This window comes from Antennarius striatus, chromosome 3 (assembly GCF_040054535.1).
Source record: "Antennarius striatus isolate MH-2024 chromosome 3, ASM4005453v1, whole genome shotgun sequence".
Lineage (NCBI taxonomy): Eukaryota > Metazoa > Chordata > Actinopteri > Lophiiformes > Antennariidae > Antennarius > Antennarius striatus.
The window spans coordinates 23,063,854-23,086,375 of NC_090778.1; the positions used below are offsets into that span (position 1 = coordinate 23,063,854).

General features: G+C 40.4%; 1 protein-coding gene across 2 annotated transcripts; it reads right to left on the reverse strand.

Moving 5' to 3' along the window:
* Positions 1–762: 762 nt before the first annotated feature.
* Positions 763–22,358, reverse strand: slc14a2 (solute carrier family 14 member 2). Of its 2 annotated transcripts, XM_068311133.1 has the most exons (12): positions 22,296–22,358; positions 7,697–7,869; positions 6,813–6,913; positions 4,652–4,723; positions 4,377–4,545; positions 3,861–4,050; positions 3,479–3,607; positions 3,087–3,279; positions 2,788–2,935; positions 2,355–2,489; positions 2,166–2,215; positions 763–2,065 (listed from the first exon to the last, which is right to left on the reverse strand). In XM_068311133.1, exons 3-12 carry the CDS (start codon positions 6,834–6,836, stop codon positions 1,670–1,672), a joined length of 1,506 nt encoding a protein of 501 aa, XP_068167234.1. In that variant the 5' UTR covers positions 6,837–6,913; positions 7,697–7,869; positions 22,296–22,358; the 3' UTR covers positions 763–1,669. The 2 variants fall into 2 exon arrangements, with proteins under 2 accessions (XP_068167234.1, XP_068167233.1); XM_068311132.1 differs by lacking the exons at positions 7,697–7,869; positions 22,296–22,358 and having other exon boundaries at positions 6,813–7,221.
* Positions 22,359–22,522: the final 164 nt, after the last annotated feature.

A 22,522-nucleotide genomic window follows, 5' to 3' on the forward strand; every position in this document is an offset into this window, starting at 1 on the left:
TTTTCTAAAATTCTGCCCAGATGGCCTGTCTGGTTTATCACGTCTGTGCAAATTTTTTTATAAATAGGTGCCGGTTCAACATAAATATATATGGTTGCATTTCATATTGTGAAAAAGTTGGCAAGGAAGGGAAATTAGTACCAGGTTAAGGCACTGGTGGGAGTCGGCATACCCCACCTTAACAGGTTGAGATAGCTTAGATTGCGTCGGCGAACCAATCTGAAAAGGGTTTAGAGGTGCCCTGTGTCACCTCCCTAACAGGACCACAGATCATTCATTCATGGATTTTCACAACCGCTTAATCCACTGTGGTGGGTCACAGGGAGATGGAGACTATCCCAGCTGACTTAGGGCATGAGACAGGGTAAACTCTGGGCACGACGCCAGTGCACTGCGGAGCAGACAAATATGCACGCACACACTCATACCTACGGACAATTTGGAACGGTCAATTAACCTGAAGCACATGTGTTTTGAAGGTGGGAGGAAGCCAGGGAACCCAGAGAGAACCCACGCAGACATTGGGAGAACATGCAAACTCTGCACAGAGCAGGACACAAACCCAGAACCGCCTTGTTGTGACAGCGCTACTCACAACACCACCGTGCGGCTCCAACGACAGATCAGTTTAGGCAATACATTTCAAATATAGTGTAGTTGGACATCTGACAGCTGTGTGAAATTAGAAAATTTCAATCTTGATGCTGCAAAGTAAGCCCAGATACAAATTAAGAAAAGAAGAATTTTTTTTAATGAGCAGTTTTGAATTTGGCACATCTTCGCAGACAAAAAATAACTGAAAAAAATGACCATACTCATTTTATCTGGTTTTGTATAAAATTACTTTTTAGAATCATCTGACGAAAAAAAACGTATACAAGCCAGTCATCAATTGTACTTGTGAGGTGAAAAAGCAAAGTACAGGAGCCTTTCCATTTGAGCATTTATCAGATAAGAAGAACATAGAAACAGAATTATAAATACCACAAATTATGCATAAGGATTTCATAATCTGCTGCAATGTAATTTTTACACTGAATAAACACCATGGACTAGGCTGATGATAATAAAGTGATTTATTCAAAAAAATATAATTGCACTTCTGAAAACATTTGAGTATACAGTATGTCATTAACAGATCCTCCAGTAGTTCATATATCTACAACTGGAGTACTCCGGTATTAAACTAGACTCAAAAAGAAGTGTAAGAACAACTTGTCAGTTTTTACTATGTACACAAATACTTTGAAAACATTTTTAGAGACAGATTTATTTACATCCATCTGGTGTGTAGGATTTAGTAGCATCCAGCAGTGATTCACCCTTAAGTAAGAAATGTGTATCGGTACCTGCACCTCTATCTGTATCAGTACCAGTACCTGTACCTGTACCTAGACTACTGTGGAAATAGGGCAGCTCAATGGAAGAGGACCTGCCTCCGCTGTAAAAATAAAGGACTCATTTTAAGGTAATAAAAATATCTGATCTTAAGATTTAAAATAATTATAATCTCCTAAATCATGCACAGCAAACTTTCTCTCTACTCTCTCTCTCTCTCTCTCTCTCTCTCTCTCTCTCTCTCTCACTACGTCTTGCACTCACTCACATGCTCTCTCTCTTTCACTCTCTCTCTTTTGCTCCCCCCATGCCCATATATACTGTACACCGATTAAACATAATCAGCATGAGTGATCTCGGTTACATTTGTGCTTCTGACATTTTGCTCTTCCGTTCCCTGTTGTTCTTGGTCGCTGACATTTGTCTCATCATTTTCATTCACAATTGTGACGCTTTCTCCTCCTCCTTCTTCCATCCTTCTCTCCTCTAGCCTCAGTTTCTCTTTCTCATCTAGAATGCTTTCCTCCTGGATGGCTTCCTGCTCGTCCTTCGTCTTTTCCTTCTCCATTTTCCACTGTTTCTTCAGATTCCAGAAGAAGCCCAGATTTTTCTCAGGGTAGGTTACTTTGGCCACGGGAAGTTTGAAAATCTTTCTGGTCTCTGTAGTTATGAGGAGGAAAGTGAGGGCGGACAGACAGAAAGGCCACGTGCAGGACGGCAGTCCAAACTAGATATTTAAAAGAAAATGACATTCCAGTTATGAAACATCTGTTTAGGATTATGAGCTTATTTTTTACATGAGCTAGTGGCAGAAAATGTGCGCTTACTGTGGCCATGACATTGGCAATGGCTGAGCCGAGGTATGCACAGAAAAAAGCTGCCAAAGAGGGGAGGAGAAATATCATGGGATTATTCATGAATGTCATGATCAACTGGTTTCCGTATGACCGTATTGCTTATGCCGACATGTCATATAATGAAGCATCCAGACAAGCGTTCTCATTTTAATGACTCACCACATACAATAGCAAGCAGATGCACCTGCCATGTGAGGGCATAAAACATTCCCCCGATAGCAATGCAGGCTAACACGCAGTTGTATCCCCAAAGTCCAAAGTAAATATCTCCGAATGGAGCTGCCAGAGCCAAGCCTGCAAAATTATTAAATAACATTTAGATGGTCTTAATCCTGGTCAATTTACACCTAACACAGCAACAACAACAGCAACAAAAACAGCAACAACAACGACAATTTTCTGGATCATCTCAGAATTTTAAAATAATGGCTGGCAGTTGAATTGAACGGAAACAAAAACAAATTGTGCTAGTTTTTTCGGGTGAGATGACGATCTCTTGGACATTATTATTATTATTATTATTATTATTATTGTTGTTGTTATATACACTTCCTGACTGGGTTTCTGTCAAGTTAATGTCAGATCCACTAACCAGCCACCATGCCCACGGTAGATCCCAGAACAGCATGAACACAGGTGATGGGGGAGGAGATGAAAAGTGAGATGATGAAGATTCCTCCTGTCCAAGGATTGTCACAGCCGTAGACCTGGCCGATTCCTACAGGCACTGACATGAACAGCTGGGGACAGACAGCCATGTTAAACTTAAATTTACAACAAAGCATAACTTTCACCCCTTGGGCTCATGTAGCCTTGTTCAAACTTTGATTTATTGATCAATTGAACAGAGGAAATTGGTTACAATGCACAGTTTATCGCCATGTCACTGACCTTAGGTAGATCAAGTTCATCCCAGGTAATATTGGGTGTTTCTGTGCGAGGTTGAATGAGGACTTGGGGGAAGTAAAGGTTGAAGTGGCCGGTGGCAACCATGTGAAGACACACAAGGATGTTGAAGGGAAGCGTAAACACCGGCAGATCCCAGCGACTGTTAATCGACGCCAAGGCACTGGACACAATTGGGCTTGAAATAAGGACATAAACACTAGTGTTAAACTTCCATACTCATAAACATGACTTCTATCAGGATAGGATCAGCTTTAACTAACTGAGCTCAGACTACTGGATTTGCTCAATTTACATGATGTTTACTTATTTTTTAATCATCCACTAATTTCTTATTTAGTATTAAACCCTTTAGTCAATCTAGTGTAGTTGCTTACCACATCATGGACATGAAGATGTTGGGGAGCAGAAGCCACCAGTACCAGTCTCCCGCATTGGAGAACACCGCCATCAGGAGACCTACCAGGATGCCATTGTATCCATACAGACCTGCAGCGATTGCACCCCTAAAGTAGAGTTATTTCAATGAACCAATATGAATCCTTTAATGACAGAGTAAAATCTTCCTGAAAAACCAATTCTCTTTACCCATCCAGTTAGGTTTCATGTGAAACTTTCTCCAAACTATTGTCGATTGTATTTTACTCACACACTATAAGTTAGCGTAAAGTGTTGTTTAACTTTCAGTCTGTACTGCAATGACTTGTTAATAATAAATATTTAAAAAAACAGCAATCAATCAAAAATTGGGATTCAAACCTGTTTTGTTGAAGAATAAGGGCAGAAATAGTGGCAAAAAGTGTCCCCACAAAGCCATTCAGTGCCCACCAGTAGTTCTGTAAGATTAGGCCAGCAAATATGATGAGTCCGCTCAGAGGGTTGTTGACGAACATCACCTGAGCAGCTCCACGCAAAACCCAATCAATTATCTGCACCAGTAAAAACTGATCTGGAGGATGGAGGGAAAAAAGACACACAATGTTGACCTTTTCCAAATGCAGTTTAATAGTTTGATATTGCACAGATTATCGTCTCGGGTTGACATTAAACACAACGTGAGGTAAAACCTCTGTGAGATATACAATAGAAGTGGGTAGATCTATGCCACAATGTGATTAGTTGTATTTTCAGAAGCAGTAAGAGGCTTTCTAATAAAAAATATTGGTCATAGTGGGAAAAGCAACATAAGCACCTCTATAGCAGCTGCGTTCCTGTTTATCCGCAGCACATCCAGTATTTTATTATACACAGACAGAACACTTCAGATTAACTTACTTTCCATCCATTTTGCAAATATGTACATGTCCCCTGAGAAGTAGGACACTAATTTCAGGGCACAGGTCATCATTCCTTGCAGAGGATTATTTTGTGGCTGCTTGGGTTCCTTCTCCTCCCCATCGTGTTTGGAGTCATGCTCTGTTTCTGTCATCAGGGGCTGGAGCTCCTTCATCCACCATTATGATTGGAAATGCATTAGACAATTTGATTAGAAAAATAGTTTGACGCATTTAAAAATACAGAATCTCACTAATGGAGTGCTGTGAGCTTACGAGAAAATTGGTGGCAGGAGAGGTGGTGGTCGAGGAAACAGAAGTAGAGCAGTTGATAAGCTTCTGAATATCCTAAGAGGTGGGGGGAAAATAGTCATATGGAACCCCATCAAACTTGACTGTGAGCAGAACAGAAGTCCTCCAGTTGTCCTCTCTCTCTCAGTTCTTCCATGTTTTTTTTACCGCCTGTGGGTCTGAAGGACCCGTATGTCATGCATATATGGTACATTTGACAATAAAGTTGACTATGACTATGTCAAATAAGTCACAAGACAAATTCCAGGTATAAAAGAATTATTTAGAGGAGAACAGCTAGAATAAACATTGAAAGCGTTAAGGATAAATGTAGTTTGTGATGCACAAGACAGAAACAAAGAAGGATCTCAGTTGGTTTGTGATTTTTTCCCCTTCATTTTACATGCTGTTGAATGAATGACAGTGAATGAAGTATTTCTAAAATTTTTTTTTTTTTTAATTCAGCAATGACTCATTGTTTGGAAAGTTTTGTTGTTGTATGTCATTCAGGAGCAGTTCATTGACAGAACGTCAGTTCTCATTATCTGCTTAAAAAAAAGCCAATCAGAGTCTTAATGAAGGCTCATGCGATTATGTAGTAATGTCTTCAGCTCATACACAATTTGCAGTTCTGGGTTTATGGCTCCTATATGATGAAGTCCCTGGTACGGTATATGTGCTTCAGACATTCACTTTACTGTAGGAGGGTGGAAGACCTAAGAACAGCCGTGAAGTCTTTGTAAGGGAAATCTTTGTAACCATCTCACCAACTGGTGTGTAGATAAAGTGTCAGTGCAATAATGAAAATAAGTCTGTGTTTAAGCTGTAAACCTGCACAATAGCAGCGGTGAGAATAATTGAATAACTGTGATTGCTACATTGTCCTGCTGCCAGTAGCTTTATTTACAGTTTTTATATTTTAATTTTTATCTTTAACATTTAAAAAAAAAATTGTTTCCTTTTTTTTCCCCTTGAATGAGACACTCCTAGCTGACAGTTTGTGATTTATGTACTAGCTGGACCAGTTTCAAAGGAATGGCTAACTTGAAAACATTAAGACTAACTCAAGGAAAAGATTGACTTTGCTAAAAGCAAACCAAAGAAACCCAAACGCCAGACCGACCTAATTTTGAGTTTAATTATGAGATGTTGGTTTTATCCTTTTACTGTTAGTTTCAATTCACCAAATTAAGATATAGATTTTTAGAATAATTTGGTTAATTTAGACTTTAAGCTTTCTCAGCTTTTAAATAAAATCTTCTTTGGAAACATAAATGAAACGTACCACCCGACATCCACGTTGTTGGATAGCACGCAATGTTAGACGATAGAATTTTTCACACCTTCAGTTAAATTCAGTGTCTCAGAAAAATCAGTTCAGCTCACCTCAAAAGGAAAATCAACAGTTGTCCCACAACAACAGTGGAGTTGTGATTAGTGCTGTGATATTTTTAGTCTTCCTTCACGCAAAATTTGTTGATGGTCCCCGTATCTCAAATCATTTTAAGGAATGAAATAAATATGATCCTGTTACTTGTGTTCTCAATTTTTCTCTGTCACACATGCGACGGTGGAGAAGGTAGAAGGAATGTGCAATTAAAGAGAGGTATGGCCACGTAATGCTTTTTTTCAGGCAGATCTTTAAAAAAAATATTTTTGAGGTTGACATCCAGACTGTAATAACATTGTTCCTCAGGAACAGGTTTCCATCAATTTATCTATCAATTTATTAAAAGTCCGAAATCACCATGCATCTTGAGTTAGATACACTTTACAATAAAAGAGGCATTGGACAAAATAAAACATGCTGCAGTAAAAACAATTCAAAAAAGAATAAAGTTACATCCAAACAAGGACTTTAAAAAGTCCATAGTTGAAAAGGTGATATGCTAATTTATATGAAATTTAAAAAAATATTAATTGCCAATTATTATTAAGTCATACATTCATTTTTTTTCTTAGCTGTCATCTTCATAAAATGCATGAAATATGAAATAAAATACATTTGTAAATTGTTTGTAAATAATTAATATGACATTTCTTTAAATCTTGCTTCAATGCTGTCAAACAGACACATCAAAATTTCATCATAATTTCTTTTCTAACTGGCTTTCTGAGACTAAGAATAAGGCATAAAAGTGCCTACCTCTGTGCAGTATGATTCAGGCATATGTCCTAGAGGAGGCACAGGTTGCAGGGATTCTCAGTTTTGTTGTGACCTGTGCAGCCTGGGCTTCAACATGAAGGCTTTTATAGCATCAGAGCACAGAAAAAAATAGATTAAATGCCTCTTCATTTCTCCCTTCCAACCTTTCCTCAAAATCTAAACTATCACAGAGATAATCTTTGGCACACCCGTCTCTCTGTGCAAACAAAGTTTCTCCTCACTCATCAACAGCATTTCACCACATTTGTCATTTTTCAACAGGAGGCTCCATCCTGCTGAGCTGACCCAGAGCAAGAACAGAGAGTTGCTTTCGAACAGTAAGAAAATCCTCAGGCGGTACATAAATAGAGAGGACTCCACTTTTAGATGCCCCGTGCTGGCTTCCATTTAGAAATGACTTCTAGGTCCTTCTGCCAACATATAAAGTACTTAATGGTCTAGTTCATTAACAACCCTTGTTCACTATTAACCGACAGGAACACTGAGTTCTATTCTGCTGGCTTTCATGCTTCATTGGAGAGTTCCAGCTGGGAAATTTGGAATTCAACTTTTGTCAGTTATGGCTCAAATCTGTAGAAGTCAGTGTCAATCTATATCAGCAAAAATTGGTGCTTTGCTTGCTTTAGATTTTTCTATGTGTATATGTTTTCTAACAGAATTTTATTAATAATTTTACATATTTTTTCATCTTTGTTTCAGCTCTTTTTTTTCCTACTGCTGCATGTATGCTGACCAAAAATAGTTCTGTACAAGAGATCATATCACTCCTGTATTGGCTTCCCTGCATGTGCTGCAAGTAAAATCGCATAGAATTTAGAGTATTTCACCTCATGCACAAAGTGGTTGGACATCATCATACCTACCAGGACTTGTAGTGCCATACTACCCATCCAGAGCACTATGCTCTAACTAGTGCTCCAGAGCACTAGTTGTAGGCCATGGGATCTGCAAAAGTGGAATGGCAGCCAGGGTCTTCAGTAATCAGCTTCTTTTCCTGTGGGGCCATCGACTAGTCTCTGTCCAGGAGGCAGACATCCTGTCCACAATTAAAAGTAGGCATGAAACATTCCTTTGTGATAAGACATAAATTAAGGTTGGCTTATGCTAGCTTTTATTTATGCTGCTTAGACTGCTGGGGACTGCCCACATTGGATAGTGTGCATCTACCCTCCTCTTTTTTTTTAGAAGAACTAGCCTTTTTTCAAATGCAGTTACACAGAGTGCAATGTCATGAAATGTGTTCTCTGCATTTGACTTATCCCTGAAGCGCAGTGAGGCTAATCGGTTGGGCTACAGGATCTTGTTCAAGGATACATCAGCATGTAGATTGAGGGAACTGAGGCTCGAACCACCAACCTTCCATTAAGTGACTTAACATAACCCACTGCTGCCTAGACACATTCTCATTACCTTTATTGTCATTATTGTTCATTCATTCATTCATTCATTCATTCATTTTCATGAAGATGAGATGACCTAAAGTTTGAGCGTGAGTGGGTGTGTGTCTTTCTGTGGCCCTGAAATGAACTAACAACTGCCAGCGCAGGCAGCTGGGATAGGTTCCAGCATAACCCATGACCTGGATTCAGATAGCAATCATCTCACCATCAAGATGATGGTTTCTCTCTCTCTCATAAAGGTAGATTAAAGTGTAGATCTCTCTCTCTTTCTCTCTCTCTCTCTCTCTCTCTTCGGAGCCACAGAATAGCACGCAGGACACGGATAACAGCACAAAGGATGGGCAGAGTGATTTGGTGAAGGCTGAAGGGCCAAAGAGACAGCTGCCAGGGTGCTAGAGTCTCTGCTAGAGAAGGACAAGGAGGATGATGATATTGTAATAGACGAGGAATTATTAAAAATAGCTCTTAAAAGGAAAAACACTAACACAAGAATGAATAAAGCGAAGAAAATTGCTAAAGAAACACCTGAGACACCTCCTGACACAAGTAGCTCTGAGAATGAACATGACAACAGTCTGTAAGAGGCCGTAACAGAAAAATATAATTCACAAAAGATTAAAAAAAAATCCTGCAAGACACAAAAGGTTCAAGAGCAAAAGTAGAATTTTTTTTTGTGTGACCTCAGCATGTTTCTGAATAGCGTCAGTTTTTATATGAAGAGTAAAACAAGACGTGGTGAACCAGTTTTTACAGACCAAGAGTTTTATAGATTGAAAAAAACTAAGGAAAAAAGTAAAAGACATGATTGTAGGAGAGACAATTGTGGAGAACGGATAATTGGGGTTTTTTTTCTTATTTTTGTCCATTTTCTTTTAGTCTGATAATTTTTAGTTTGATAAATGTTTCTTTGTTCAGAAAATGCACAGTACTATTGAAAATCCTCTTTATGTGAATCTCTTTTGGATTTTGTGTCAATGAGATTATTTTGTAATTTGACTTTTATGAATAAACGTGATGTTAAAAATCAAAATCTCTCTCTCTCTCTCTCTCTCTCTCTCTCTCTCTCCCTCCCTCTGTCTCTCCTCATCTACATCACCACCTTTTTCTCTTCCTCTCCATCTCTCCAACCCCACTACTCAGTGCTGCTCACCGTGAGTCTGGATCTTTGATTTGACTTGATTATTGACATTTAATTTATTCAATAACTCCCCTTTTGACTTACATTTATGTTTAATACAACACGAAAGCATGTCTACTAACCTGAAAAGTGGCGTGTGATCATCGATACTGAATGATAAAGACATCTGTCTCACATAAACATTATGTGGGTCTGTCACGAGACAAATTTAATCTCTGTAACCTGCCTTTCCTCCGTTGGTCTCATGTCACACACACAAGATCGGGGAAATGGTCTAAAAATGAATTGTATGTCAAGAATGATCCCTGGACAGTAGTACCTGTTCAACAGGTTAGGAAGATGAAAAAAAAAGAGTGAGTGAAAAAAGTTAACAGCAAATTTGTACTTATTCCTGGACATTTTTTTTACTCTATGTGAAATATCTTTGTGACGGCAGCAGCAACTCAGACATTTGACATGTGACTCTTAAGGTTCCCCAACCACACATTTTCTGGACCTTAAATAATGCATGCCCACATGCCCACATTCAAGTAAAGATGGATCATGGAGTGGTGTGTGTATTTCTTTAGTGTTTATTTATGCCAGCATTTTGCTAGAAATGATAAGCAACACTGATTACTGCTGTAGACTTCGAGGCATCACTGAAGGAGGAAGAGGAATGGCCTGAAAAATATGTTCATACTATGTTTCATTGAAAGAGTAATCAAGGTTAAATGAAAATAGTAAAAATATCTGAGCTCTGACGAACCATATTTTCTCTTTCTAGGAATACTGTAGTTCTTGATAGGTGAAATCATCACATCAATATCACGTCTTTTGCTGTACCCCACGCTGGACTGTGCTGTCCAACAACAGGGCTGACTAGAATTTTAAAAAATCTTAAAAATGTCACTGCTATGTTACCTGTTTAAGTCAGCTTTAGATGACCTTGTTTGTACAAACTTTAAATCGTAATTTGAGCTAATTTACTGTCCTCCTGCACATATTTTTACCAGACAAATTTGCTAAAAGAATTATTGATTGACTTACACATAATCAAGTTACTGTGAAGAAATTATATTTTAACTGTTTTAAGTAGTAGTAGTATATTACATATGGATTGTCATGAGATTGTGATGTAAACCTTCCCAGTCTATTCATTTAATGTTAATATTATGACTGTGCTGTTTCTTTTGCAAATGAATTTAATATTAAAAGTTCATATTTTTTCAGCCTTTTTTTTTTTTTTTGCAGAATTCAATACACACATTTTTGAAGCATCGCTTTCTTGAGCGTCGGTGACTTCAACGAGACCATACCGACAGCGACATCTAGTGCCAATATATAAAACTACACTTATCCTTACCACCCTTCTATGTCCGTTTGACCCGAGCAGCTCACACTGCTAGCATCCACCTAACAAATGTTGTGGTGTCTATTTATGCATGCCAGAACATTGGTCAACCTCCAAGACAGTATGGAAGTGAAGTGATTAACTACAGAAGAGGATCAGTCCCGCATGGAAATCAGTTTTTAGACTTCTGTCTTTGAGATCAGAACTTTGAATCTGCTTTGTTACTGATGTTTGTAATTCTATTGTAAAAGCACAAATCAAACATGCAGATACATTATCTATCACATATCATCTGTAAATATGGGTGAAATACAAGCATGCTTCTTATTCAGCTTTCAAACTTCTTTTTAAACTATTACTTTACTTATTATTTACATATGTCTGAGTTTTGTTACATCCCGCAAAGGGGATGGATTGTAATTGTCTGTGTTTGTGTGTTCGTCTGTCCGTCTGCGTTCATCCATTCATCTGTTACTCCACCAAATATCCTTGTAACCGTCGCAGATAGAAAGATAAAACAAAAAGCAGATTACTCGGGCGGCTGAGGGGATGAGCATGAGATGATGACCTTGACCTTGAGAATACTAGGTGAAGGTCAAATTTCAACCTTTGTACACTCGGGAACCGGATAAGATAGAGAGATGAAGGAGAAGGTCAGTGTGAGTAAGACCATAGATCAAAGCTAGTGCTTTGATCTACCTATGCATTAGCTTTGATCTATGGTCTTACACTGGCCTTCTCCATATGCACCATTCTATGCAGTAGTCAGGTACTCCTTTCAGGGTACCCTGACCTACCCTGAAAGTAGGTGTGTGCAAGTGCACACACACACACACACACACACACACACACACACACACACACACACACACACACACACACACACACACACACACACACACACACACACACACACACACACACACACACACACACACACACACACACACACACACACACAGGGCAGTCTCCTAGCAGTGCCCTAGAAGCAGCTGGTGGGGTTTGGTGTCTTGCTTCAGGGCCACTCGGCACTTCTCAGAAGGTGAACTGATGACTTTTCAGCTACCAGTTCTCACTCCAGACTTTGGCCAACCTCCATTCCCCAAGACAAGTCCATGTGGACTGATCTACTTCTGCCCGGCACAGTTCAGACAGAACTGTGGTCATGCGTTCACTAATGGGTCAGTAGGTCTTGTATAAATCTCTTCTGTGATCTGGCCTCTGAACAGGAAACACAGAAGCATCATAAGATCTGTAGAGTCAAAGGATAGTCTGAAGAGAGGCTTTGTGTTTTATTGTAGCAGTACTTAATGTGCTAGTTGTCAGCTCATTGTCATTGAAGGGGGAGGTTCATCCTGATGACAGCATAGTAGACACTATTTTACCATGGCTCTTTCCATTTTGATGAGATTTTTGTTAAATCACTGCTGTTACTACAGCTGCTGAGTTTGCGTTGATTAGTTTTCAAAAAGACACCATCTGGTGTGCGGTGGATAGTTCAATTAAGTGTACAGAACAAACATGGTCCTAATAGATTCACAGGTGTGGTGGCTGACAGGAGGGAGGAATGCGAAGTTGTGACATGCTTTCAGTGAAAGGTAGTGATAGCAAAAGGTATTGATACTACAGCAACTTCATAGTCACAGAAAAATCTGGATGCCTTCACCTTTGCTTCTTTATTTGTCTGGCCAATTTAATTCAAGATAAAGCATCTCAACCCAATTCCGTGGCTACTGGCTACGGCCTACAAACAAACAAAAACAAACAAACAAACAAAAGTCCTCCGGATTTATTTGTCTTCTTCTCTACACACTTAGGTTTTCTCATGGAGGATAAGAAAATTCTCATAATATAATCAGATCCATCTGCCCTTGTTTTTACACAAACCGCTCTAACAAGGTTAGAAAAGGCAACTATTTAGTGTTTTCATGCAGCCAACCCTCACAGACACACTAAAAGGACAGCACTGCAAAATATGCCCCTATGTATGTGGTTATGTTTGTGTGTGTGTGTGTGTGTGTGTGTGTGTGTGTGTGTGTGTGTGTGTGTGTGTGTGTGTGTGTGTGTGTGTGTGTGTGTGTGTGTGTGTGTGTGTGTGTGTGTTACAGGGTGGTAAGGGGGGGGGGGTTCTCGTAGTCTCTGCCAGAGTCTATGGAACCTGATACTTGATGACTCTCCATCACAAGAATGTGAGTTTCCTTCGTTTGGAGCATCTGGCCTGATGCCTGGCCACATCTCCATCTGTGTGTGTGTGTGTGTGTGTGTGTGTGTTTGTGTTAGTGTGTGTGTGCGTGCGTGCATGCGTGCGTGTGTGTGTGTTTGGTGTTGCTTGTTACTATTTGCCCCTTTTTCAGAATGGGCGGCCTCTTTCAGCACAGTGAGACATTCTTTGTATGTATTCTTTGTCTGATGCTTGTCTCATTTGTGTTTTAGTATTCAGCTAATGTGCTGTCACTTTCATTTGCAACCTTCTGTCAGGAAAAGGGTTTATCAGATTATACAAACATGCTATGACGATTCAAATGACTTGACGCTGGTAATTATAAGCACTGTTGCCAACCAGCAAAGAGTAATTTCCTAGTCAGAGGTGTTAGAGGTTTTTCATTTGTCCCCTCATACACAGACTGTTCCAGTCTGGGTGGGAGTGCCTGCATTCTGCCCCAGTGTTCTTTGTAGATGCAATAAAGGCATTATGGGGGGTCTTTGTTGTTTTGCCTCTGTAATGACAGCAGAGGGGGTTATAGACATCTGTGTAAGCACAAAGTGGAAACACAAGAAGGTGCTGTGACGTTTTGATGGCTAATACCAGTTAGCAGCAGCTAACTCAGATGAGAAGAATATCAACACAAAAGCATTGTCAAGCTATGGAGACAACATGACATCTGGCAGCTCATCAGCTTACAATCAAACAAGACCAACCTCCATGTAACTTCTTCTTTTGCTTTCGGCTTTTCCCTTCATGGGTCGCCACAGCCAATCAGTTGCCTCCATCAAACCCTGTCTTCTGCATCCTCTTCTCTTACACCAACTACCTTCATGTCCTCTTTCACTACATCCATAAACCTCCTCTTTGGTCTTCCTTTAGGCCTCTTGCCTGGCAGTTCAAAACTCAGCGTCCTTCTACCAATATATTCACTATCTCTCCTCTGGACATGTCCAAACCATCTCAGTCTGGCCTCTCTGACTTTATCTCCAAAACCTCTAACATGTGCTGTCCCTCTGATGTACTCATTCCTGATCCTATTCTTCCTGGTCACTCCCAGAGAGAACCTCAGCATCTTCATCTCTGCTACCTCCAGCTCTGTCTCCTGTCTTTTCCTCAGTGACACTGTCTCTAGACCAAACAACATCGCTGGTCTCACCACAGTTTTGTACACCTTTCCTTTCATTTTAGCTGAAACTCTTCTATCACACATCACACCTGACACTTTCCTCCACCCGTTCCATCCTGCCTGGACACGCTTCTTCACCTCTTTTCCACACTCTCCATTGCTCTGGACTGTTGACCCTAAGTACTTAAAATCCTCCACCTTCTTGATCTCTTCTCCCTGTAACCTCACTCTTCCACTTGGGTCCCTCTCATTCACACACATGTACTCTGTCTTACTGTGGCTAACCTTCATTCCTCTCCTTTCCAGGACAAACCTCCACCTCTCTAGCTTCTCCTCCACCTGTTCCCTTCTCTCACTACATATCACAATGTCATCTGCAAACATCATAGTCCATGGAGATTCCTGTCTAACCTCGTCTGTCAGCCTGTCCGTCACCATAGTGAACAAGAAGGGGCTCAGAGCTGATCCCTGATGCAGTCCCACCTCCACCTTGGACTCTTCTGTCTCACCTACAGCACACCTGTCTTAACTCTTTCCTAAATGTCATTCAACACTCTTCCTTTTTCAGCTTCCACCGTTTTGTCCTCTGCTCTGCCTTTGTCCTTTTCATCTTCCTCACCACCAGAGTGATCCTACACACCACCATCCTATGCTGTTTGGCTACACTCTCGCCTACCACTACTTTACAGTCACTGATCTCCATCAGATTACGCCATCTACACAAGATGTAGTCTACCTGTGTGCTCCTACCTCCACTCTTATTGGTCAACCATCATCCGTCCTTCTGCATTCCTCTCCTGGATACCAAACCTGCCAATCACCTCCTCATCACCTCTGTTACCTGCACCAACATGCCCATTGAAGTCTGCACCAATGACAACTCTCTCACTTCTAGGTATGCTCTGCATCACTTCATCAAAGTCCAACCAGAATTTCTCCTTCTCCTCCAGCTCACATCCTACCTGTCGAGCATACCCACTAACAACATGAACATCACACCTTCTTGTAGCTTCAGACTCATCACTCTGTCTGACACTCTTTTTACCTCCAGGACATTCCTAACAAACTCCTCCTTCAAGATATCTCCTACTCCATTTCTTTTCCTATCTACACCATGATAGAACAACTTGAACCCTGCTCCTAAACTTCTAGCCTTGCTTCCTTTCCACCTGGTCTCCTGGACACACAGTATGTCTACCTCCCTCCTCTGCATCATGTCAACCAACTCTCTACCTTTTCCTGTCATAGTCCCAACATTCAACATTCTTTCTCTCAGTCCTATACTCTTAGCGTTCCTCTTCTCTCTCTTCCTACGAACACACTTTCCTCCTCTCCTTCTTTGACCAACAGTAGTCCAATTTCCACCAGCGCCCTGTAGGTGAACAGCACCGATGGCGGTCGTTGTTAACCCGGGCCTCGACCAATCCGGTATGGAAGTCATAGATTTGATTCGCATGTTTGATTTGGCAAAAGTTTTACGTTGAATGCCATTCCTGACACAACCCTCTGTATTTACCCGGGCTTGGGACCGGCACAATAAGACACTGGCTTGTGCCCTCTTGCGACCAACCTCCATGTAAGAGAGGAGGTAATTGTCGATGCAGCGTTATATGTTTTATATGTTTTGTCTCATTCTATAGGGTTTTATCTGAGTTATTTTATGAATATTTTTGTTCAGTGTCAATGCAGTAATAGCATTCTGGTATAATAATATAATTTTCTTGTTGTAACCAAGTCACAGTGACCTTATATTGTGAAATGCATTTTGTTCTTGTTAAGGAGAACTTGCAGTGTGTTTATCTTGGTGTATACATGCATCTCTGCAGAATAATGTTTTCTGAGCACTCCATTCAAATCCTCTGTATTAATAGAAGTAGACATGAACAGTCAAAAATGGTCTCAAATTTGAGCTTCAGTTCCCCTTCAGTTCCCCTCAGTTCCCCTTCCCCATCAGCATAAAATCTGTCATGTGGCCAGTTTCTTGATGCTATAGCAGAAAAATTTTAGCAGCTTGAAAGTAGATTGTTTGTTATCTTGTCTTATTAGACTGTAAAGCAACAATGCCATGGAATTTTTTTTTAAATTCAAACAATATTTATCTAGATCTGTGGACAATCTGCAGCGGCTTTACAATCTGAGGAAGGTTGGTATGTTTGAGCCCTCTGCTGTAGAACCTGCACACCACTCTGTAGCTACTTCCTACCTGCAAACACCTCTGCAGCTACTTCTGAATCCATCGCATCAATATGATTCCTGTTTACATTGTTGGTGGGAACATTCATAGATAAAAAAAAAAAACTTAAAAAGAAGTATCATTGGCCATCAACGGGTCTACAGCAGAAGATGAATCATTCATGGGAATCTGTTAGACAAGAAATTACAAAGTTAAATTGTATGCATTTATTGGTCAGTCTGACATGGTAAATAACAAACCTGCCTCCATAAATTATATTTTTGGTCATGCAGTCCATGTTTTTAGGATTCAAGACTTTAAATATTGAGAATAAAACTCACAATATTATCAACAAAAACAGAAGCATGTTTTCTGGGTTAATTCTCAGTGTCTTTCATCATGTCGTGTGTAGAGTCAGTCTGTGGGTGCTGCTTAATTGCAGCCAACTGCTCATACAGCACAGGATGACCTACTCTGACTCACCGGATGGAGACTGATTGTATAAGCCTATCACTGGCCACTTAAAGCAGGCATCATTCTCCTTCCTTCCACTATCTGTGAATTGTTTTCAAAAACCCCAGTCTCTAAAAGAAACAACTACATCCTCAAATGGTAAGTTACACTAATACTACACTACACAACACTATACTTGCCTGGTCATGAATGGTAGGAAATTAAAAGCTGCCAGCTGTTACCTTTTCTTTTGTCAAGACTTTAGTAAATTTAATTTAATGGTAGTGCTCGCTTTCCCATGTGACAGACAATTTACCCGGTATGACTGTAGTGCGACTTCATTTCTACATCTTGGGTGTAGTTTTAACCAGCATTGACATTGGTTTGAAGCTACACAATCAAGCCTGGATGGGTGTTTTTTTTCTATTAGATCATTATAAACGGGTGCAGACAGAATGTTCTCCAGAGCCAACACAGCTGTGAGATCTGGTTGTGCCAGAACAAGGATAAGTTGAGTTTCCTTATACATGCGGTCCTCTTATGTTTGCATATGCGGTTTGATTTGACAGTCAGCAATAAAGCAGACTCCCACTGAGAATGATTACACACAACAAATCTTATGTTTTCGAATACATAGGATTTGTAGTCAACGAGTTAATGTATGCCAAAGCAGTGGTGCAGTCCATATACTGTTAAACAAACTAAACTTATTGACCAGATTACAAAGATTCATTTGTGGTTGATGGTTTTCCTCAGCAAGCTCTGTGTGCAGTGGGTCCTCTGACAGATTTCTATCATTTGGGTTTAGACATGAAATATTTTAGAAAACTACAATATTCGATGCAAAAATCATTTTTCGTATTTTCATCGTTTGTATTTGTTTTGTAAAAGTAATGGACAAGCTCCTCCCCCTTAGCATCACCATTTGAAAACATTGTGGAGTTTCTCGCTCTCATTCACTCAAGTATTGGATTCTGTTTCCAGTCTTTAACATTCAATAAACTGCACTTCCCAGAAACCAAAACACAATACAGCAGTTTCTTTTTGTGCACGCGAGTGTGTGCGTGTGTTTGTGTGTGTGTGTGTGTGTGTGTGTGTGTGTGTGTGTGTGTGTGTGTGTGTGTGTGTGTGTGTGTGTGTGTGACAGAGAAAGAGAGCGAGAGAGGCGATTGAGCAGGTATGTATTAAGACAAAGACTCGCTTGTTCACAGCAAAGCTTCATCCTCATTACACTTTTCATTTGTTTACACTGTTAACTCTCCCACTTCCGCCATCCTTCACTACCTACTCTTTCTCTCACTCTCTCCTTCTCACTCTCTTTCTCTCTCTGTCTGTCTGGCGAGGCATTCATTCACTACATGATCTGTAATCAGGGTTTACACCCTACCCTTCACTCACAGCGTGAGTACCAGCTCAAATGTGTTGCTGTAAATTAGGCAGGAGAGGCTGACTTACAGTCATTTCAAATCTGAATAAATAAGCCGGGTCGCTAAGCAGGATGAGGAGTCAATACCAAAGGAATGACATATCTAAGTGGATGTGAGGAGGTCTGGATGAGAAAAGGGAGAGAAGATGATTGAGGAAAGGTGGACAACGCATGCTAGGTGTGATGACTTGTGCCGTTTGGTGTGAGGAAGATGTGAGCAAGGGCAAAATTAAGGGGTTAACTAAGGAGCTGAGCTTTGGCTCACAAAGAGATGGGTCTGCATAATTAAAATCAGACAGAGACAGAGAAAATGGGAGCAGAAAGGAGAGATGAAGAAAACGACAGAGAGAGAAGGGAAGAAAGAGGGAGAGTGAAGGAGAGCAAAAGACAGAACATAATTGGTTCTATGATAGCTTCCAGCTGCATGGCACTCAGCCAAACCAACTCTTCACGACATGCACTCATTCACATACTCACACACACACACACACACACACACACACACACACACACACACACACACACACACACACACACACACACACACACACACACACACACACACACACACACACACACACACACACACACTGATTTAAAGTCAGTAGTGCACCATAAACATAAAACCTTAACCGGTTTTTGACAATGTATATGACTGTGACATGCTTGATTGTTCAATGTGAAAAATCCATCTAGTGATTGAAATAATGACCTGTTACTTCCAATATTTTCTCCCTGTTCTGCTGTCTGAAAATATCACATAAATATAAAAGGTCTGTTTCTCTATATTGGCTGAGGATTCAAGATTCCTTTGGCTTTTTTTTTTTTTTTTCGTTGTTGTTTTTTAGAGATATGCCTCTCTAGCCCAGCACTTTGAGGCAAAAACTTTGAGACCACACTGATGTGTTTTCTCACTAAGGAAATGATATTCCACATCTATAAAATAACCCCCGCCAACAACAGGGTCTCAGATTAGCATTAAATAGAGGAAGAGTGAGCTGTAAGTGCTAATAAATTACTGGAGCTTGTTAGGTGCCTTTATAAAGACTGTAAACAGTGGAGTTAAAACTCAGCTGGAGTTGTCACTGATTTAAGCGCGTATGAGCAGATGTGAATGTGCTTTATGGTGATGTATGTTTGTGTGTATGTGAATGCTGGAGGCATATTGCGGCATCTGTTTGAGAGATAGTAAATTAACAAGTTTTCCACGGAAGGGGAAGCGACACTGTCACTCAAAACAAATCGCTCACACACATGCATTCTGGCTCTCAGGGAGCGCGCTGCACATTATAACCACACATCCATCACCCAAACTATCATAAACATGAAATAGTGGAAACATGATAAATAACTCAGGGACAAATCAGAACTGTGTACCAAGAGAGAGCGACAGATTAATGCCCATGTTCACAATTTTACAACTTACAAACACCGTCAACCAATAAGCAATATAAATGAATCATGATAATAGAAAGAAACTGAAACATTACCCTTAATTTGTCAATACAAGTTAAAAAAAACTGCAACAGCAGTATTAAATTAACAGTTACTCAAGCCAAATAAAAAGAAAGCAATATTAAATCATCATATATTGCATGACTCCAGACGCTATAACCATAAAGGGTTCCCATTATGCCTCATTGTAGTAGATTTTGGCATTTCTTGTCTCAGGATTAGTTTTGTGAGCATTTTTAAAATGCAAATTTGCTTCTGCAAATGACTTCTAAAACCTGACAAACATACAAGAACAGAAGTAATTAAATATGACTTACTTTTTAATGATGTAGCTGAGCTTTACTGAAATATTTATCAGGGCGGAGATGGGGAAATAATTTTGGCGGCCGATATAACAGCTCATTTTGTGCTCTGATATCTGTTTCTGACGTGAATCTATCTTGCTGATTTGCAGCTAACACTTTGTTTTACACTGTAGCTTAGGCAAGATCTGTTCAGTAATACTGTAACGCCTAACAAGGCTTCAGGTCTCTAATCCGTGTCTTGAGTCAGTAAAGCCATGTGCTGTTTGACATTCTCATAGCTTCTTGTGCTCCCTCACGCCAATCCCAGTTGCCTGGAGGGTTTATCCACAAAGTCAAAACATTGGCAGCCCCGATATTTTAATTCCCTTTTGAAAACTGATTTTCCTTCTATGTCACATGCTCATCTGTTCTTTTTGTGGCCGTGACCAGGAGGGTAATGTTATTAGAGTTCGAGCAAAGACAAAAACACTGTTTTGATCAAGTGGAGCTCGATGAGCGCAGGAGAGAACGAGTTAACATTTCTTCGTGGAAAGCCAAATTCCTCGTTTTCCCCTCTCCCTTTATTTCATTGATGGACATTTATTGCTGTTCTCTCAAACAGATGGTCGAGGCATTATGTCGGGAATCTTCAGAGATGAGAGGAGTAAAATTATTATCTCTGATTCCCAATACTGCCTTTGGTCCAAACTTCCACAAGGACCTCCAAATCCATTCAAGCTAATCTAGACCCCTCAACACACAGCTTATCCCTCTCAGGGCTTTTCCTCTTAAAGCCTCTTGGATCACTGCACATCGAAATCGTCTCAACCAGTTTGCAGTGTGCAGAGCACAGCCACAGCATAAAGACACCATCATGTAATGACATTTAAGCCCTCTTATATATTGAGTGGAAGTGGCTTTATGCATTTCTCTTCTGTCTATGCCCTCAGAAGGAGACAAGCCAAATCCATTGCTATGACATGGTAAATTAACGTTGCAGCTGACGGTAGTTTTCACTTTTGCAGCAATGTGAGCAGTTATCAGAATCACGCAAGTCTTATTACGCATGCTTGCAAATAACTAATCTTTAATGAGACCCACATTTAACCTTCTAATGGCTCTTTATTAGACTAACATACTATGCCCCATGTGAAAATGTGTGCACGTTTGTGTGTGTGTGCGTGTGTGTGTGTGTGTGTGTGTGTGTGTGTGTGTGTGTGTGTGTGTGTGTGTGTGTGTGTGTGTGCGCGCGCGTGTGCATCAGTGAACCACTAATTAAGCCGTCGGATGGTGCAGCAGATTAGGCAGACCCCCTGCAGATTCTTCAGCCCCGGTAGGCAAACAGACCTCTTCCTTTAGCCAGCCAATCCAAACACATCTCAGCCCACTTCTACGCAGAGCTCAGCATTCACATTAGTTCTCACTGCACCCAAATATCTTTAGCCCAGTGAGGCCAGATCAGATGCCTGCCAGAGCCAACAAAGACTGCTGGGTGACTCGGAGGAAACCGGACAGCTTCTTTAGCCTCAACTGATGGAGAGATTATAAGCACCTCTTACAGGGCTGTCAACAGCAGTGTCTGTTATAATGTAGATTTATATACATTCAGTGCATTCGCACACAAAGATGCAAATGCATAAATGCAGACACACAAAAAGCCCCACAGATTTATTTGGCAGGAAGCAAAAGGAAGAGGGAGAGAATGTTTTGCAGCAAAGACTTTTTCATGGTTTGAAAAACCACAAGATTATGAAGTTCTTTCATGATATGTGTATGTTTGTGCTTTCAGATCTGGTTACACCACCACATCAGGAAGGAAACTTTACCCTCAACTTTGAACCAATAACTTTTAAAACTACTGTAGGATGCATAATGAGGGAAATATTAAAATAACTGGCGTATAATTAATAAAATATCGGTCTGTCTTTCTTGCTGTTGCTTGCAGATACTGACACCCCATATAAACACAGTCACACACACACTTTCATCTTCATTTCTCTGTTCCAGTATTCACATCATTGCTTTGCGTATGCAGCAATGATTCCACTGCTTCTGCTGTCAGCCGACGTAAATTAATGAGCTAAGTTCTGTTTTTTTTCTGCTCTTTTGCTTACAATCAGTGCTGAAATATCTGCATGTCTCTAAGGGTTGTTGTTTTTTTTTAGTCCTGCATCGCTGGTGACTACACACAGACTAGATGAACTATGCACATATGACCTGGATTTAAATAAATTAATGAAGGGGATTCTGTGTAGTTCGCAACATTTAACATATGCTCTATGTCTCTGTTGGCTCTGGTGGTTTTAATCTTTGGAGGTCAGAGATTCTGATCTGGGTTTTCTTACACTATCAAATACAGCATCACATCCAAACATAACACAACTGTACTTTTATACCTTGCATGGTGTGAACAAAAAATAAATAATAGTAATAATTCCCTCCTTCGCATTTGTGGTTGGTGCATGTACCTGTGTACCGTTGCGTGATCTGTGCGTGACTGTAGCTCGTCCTCCACGATGCCAAACTGCTCTCCCAGGCTCTTAAAACAGTCGCCTGGAGACATGGAGGAATGGGGCTCTTTTATTAATTCTACACTTCTGATTAATGTGAGCAAATCTGTTCCCCATCCAATGCGGTGCAGCTGAAGAACCGAGGTAGGGACCTCAGTGCGCACACACACACACACACACACACA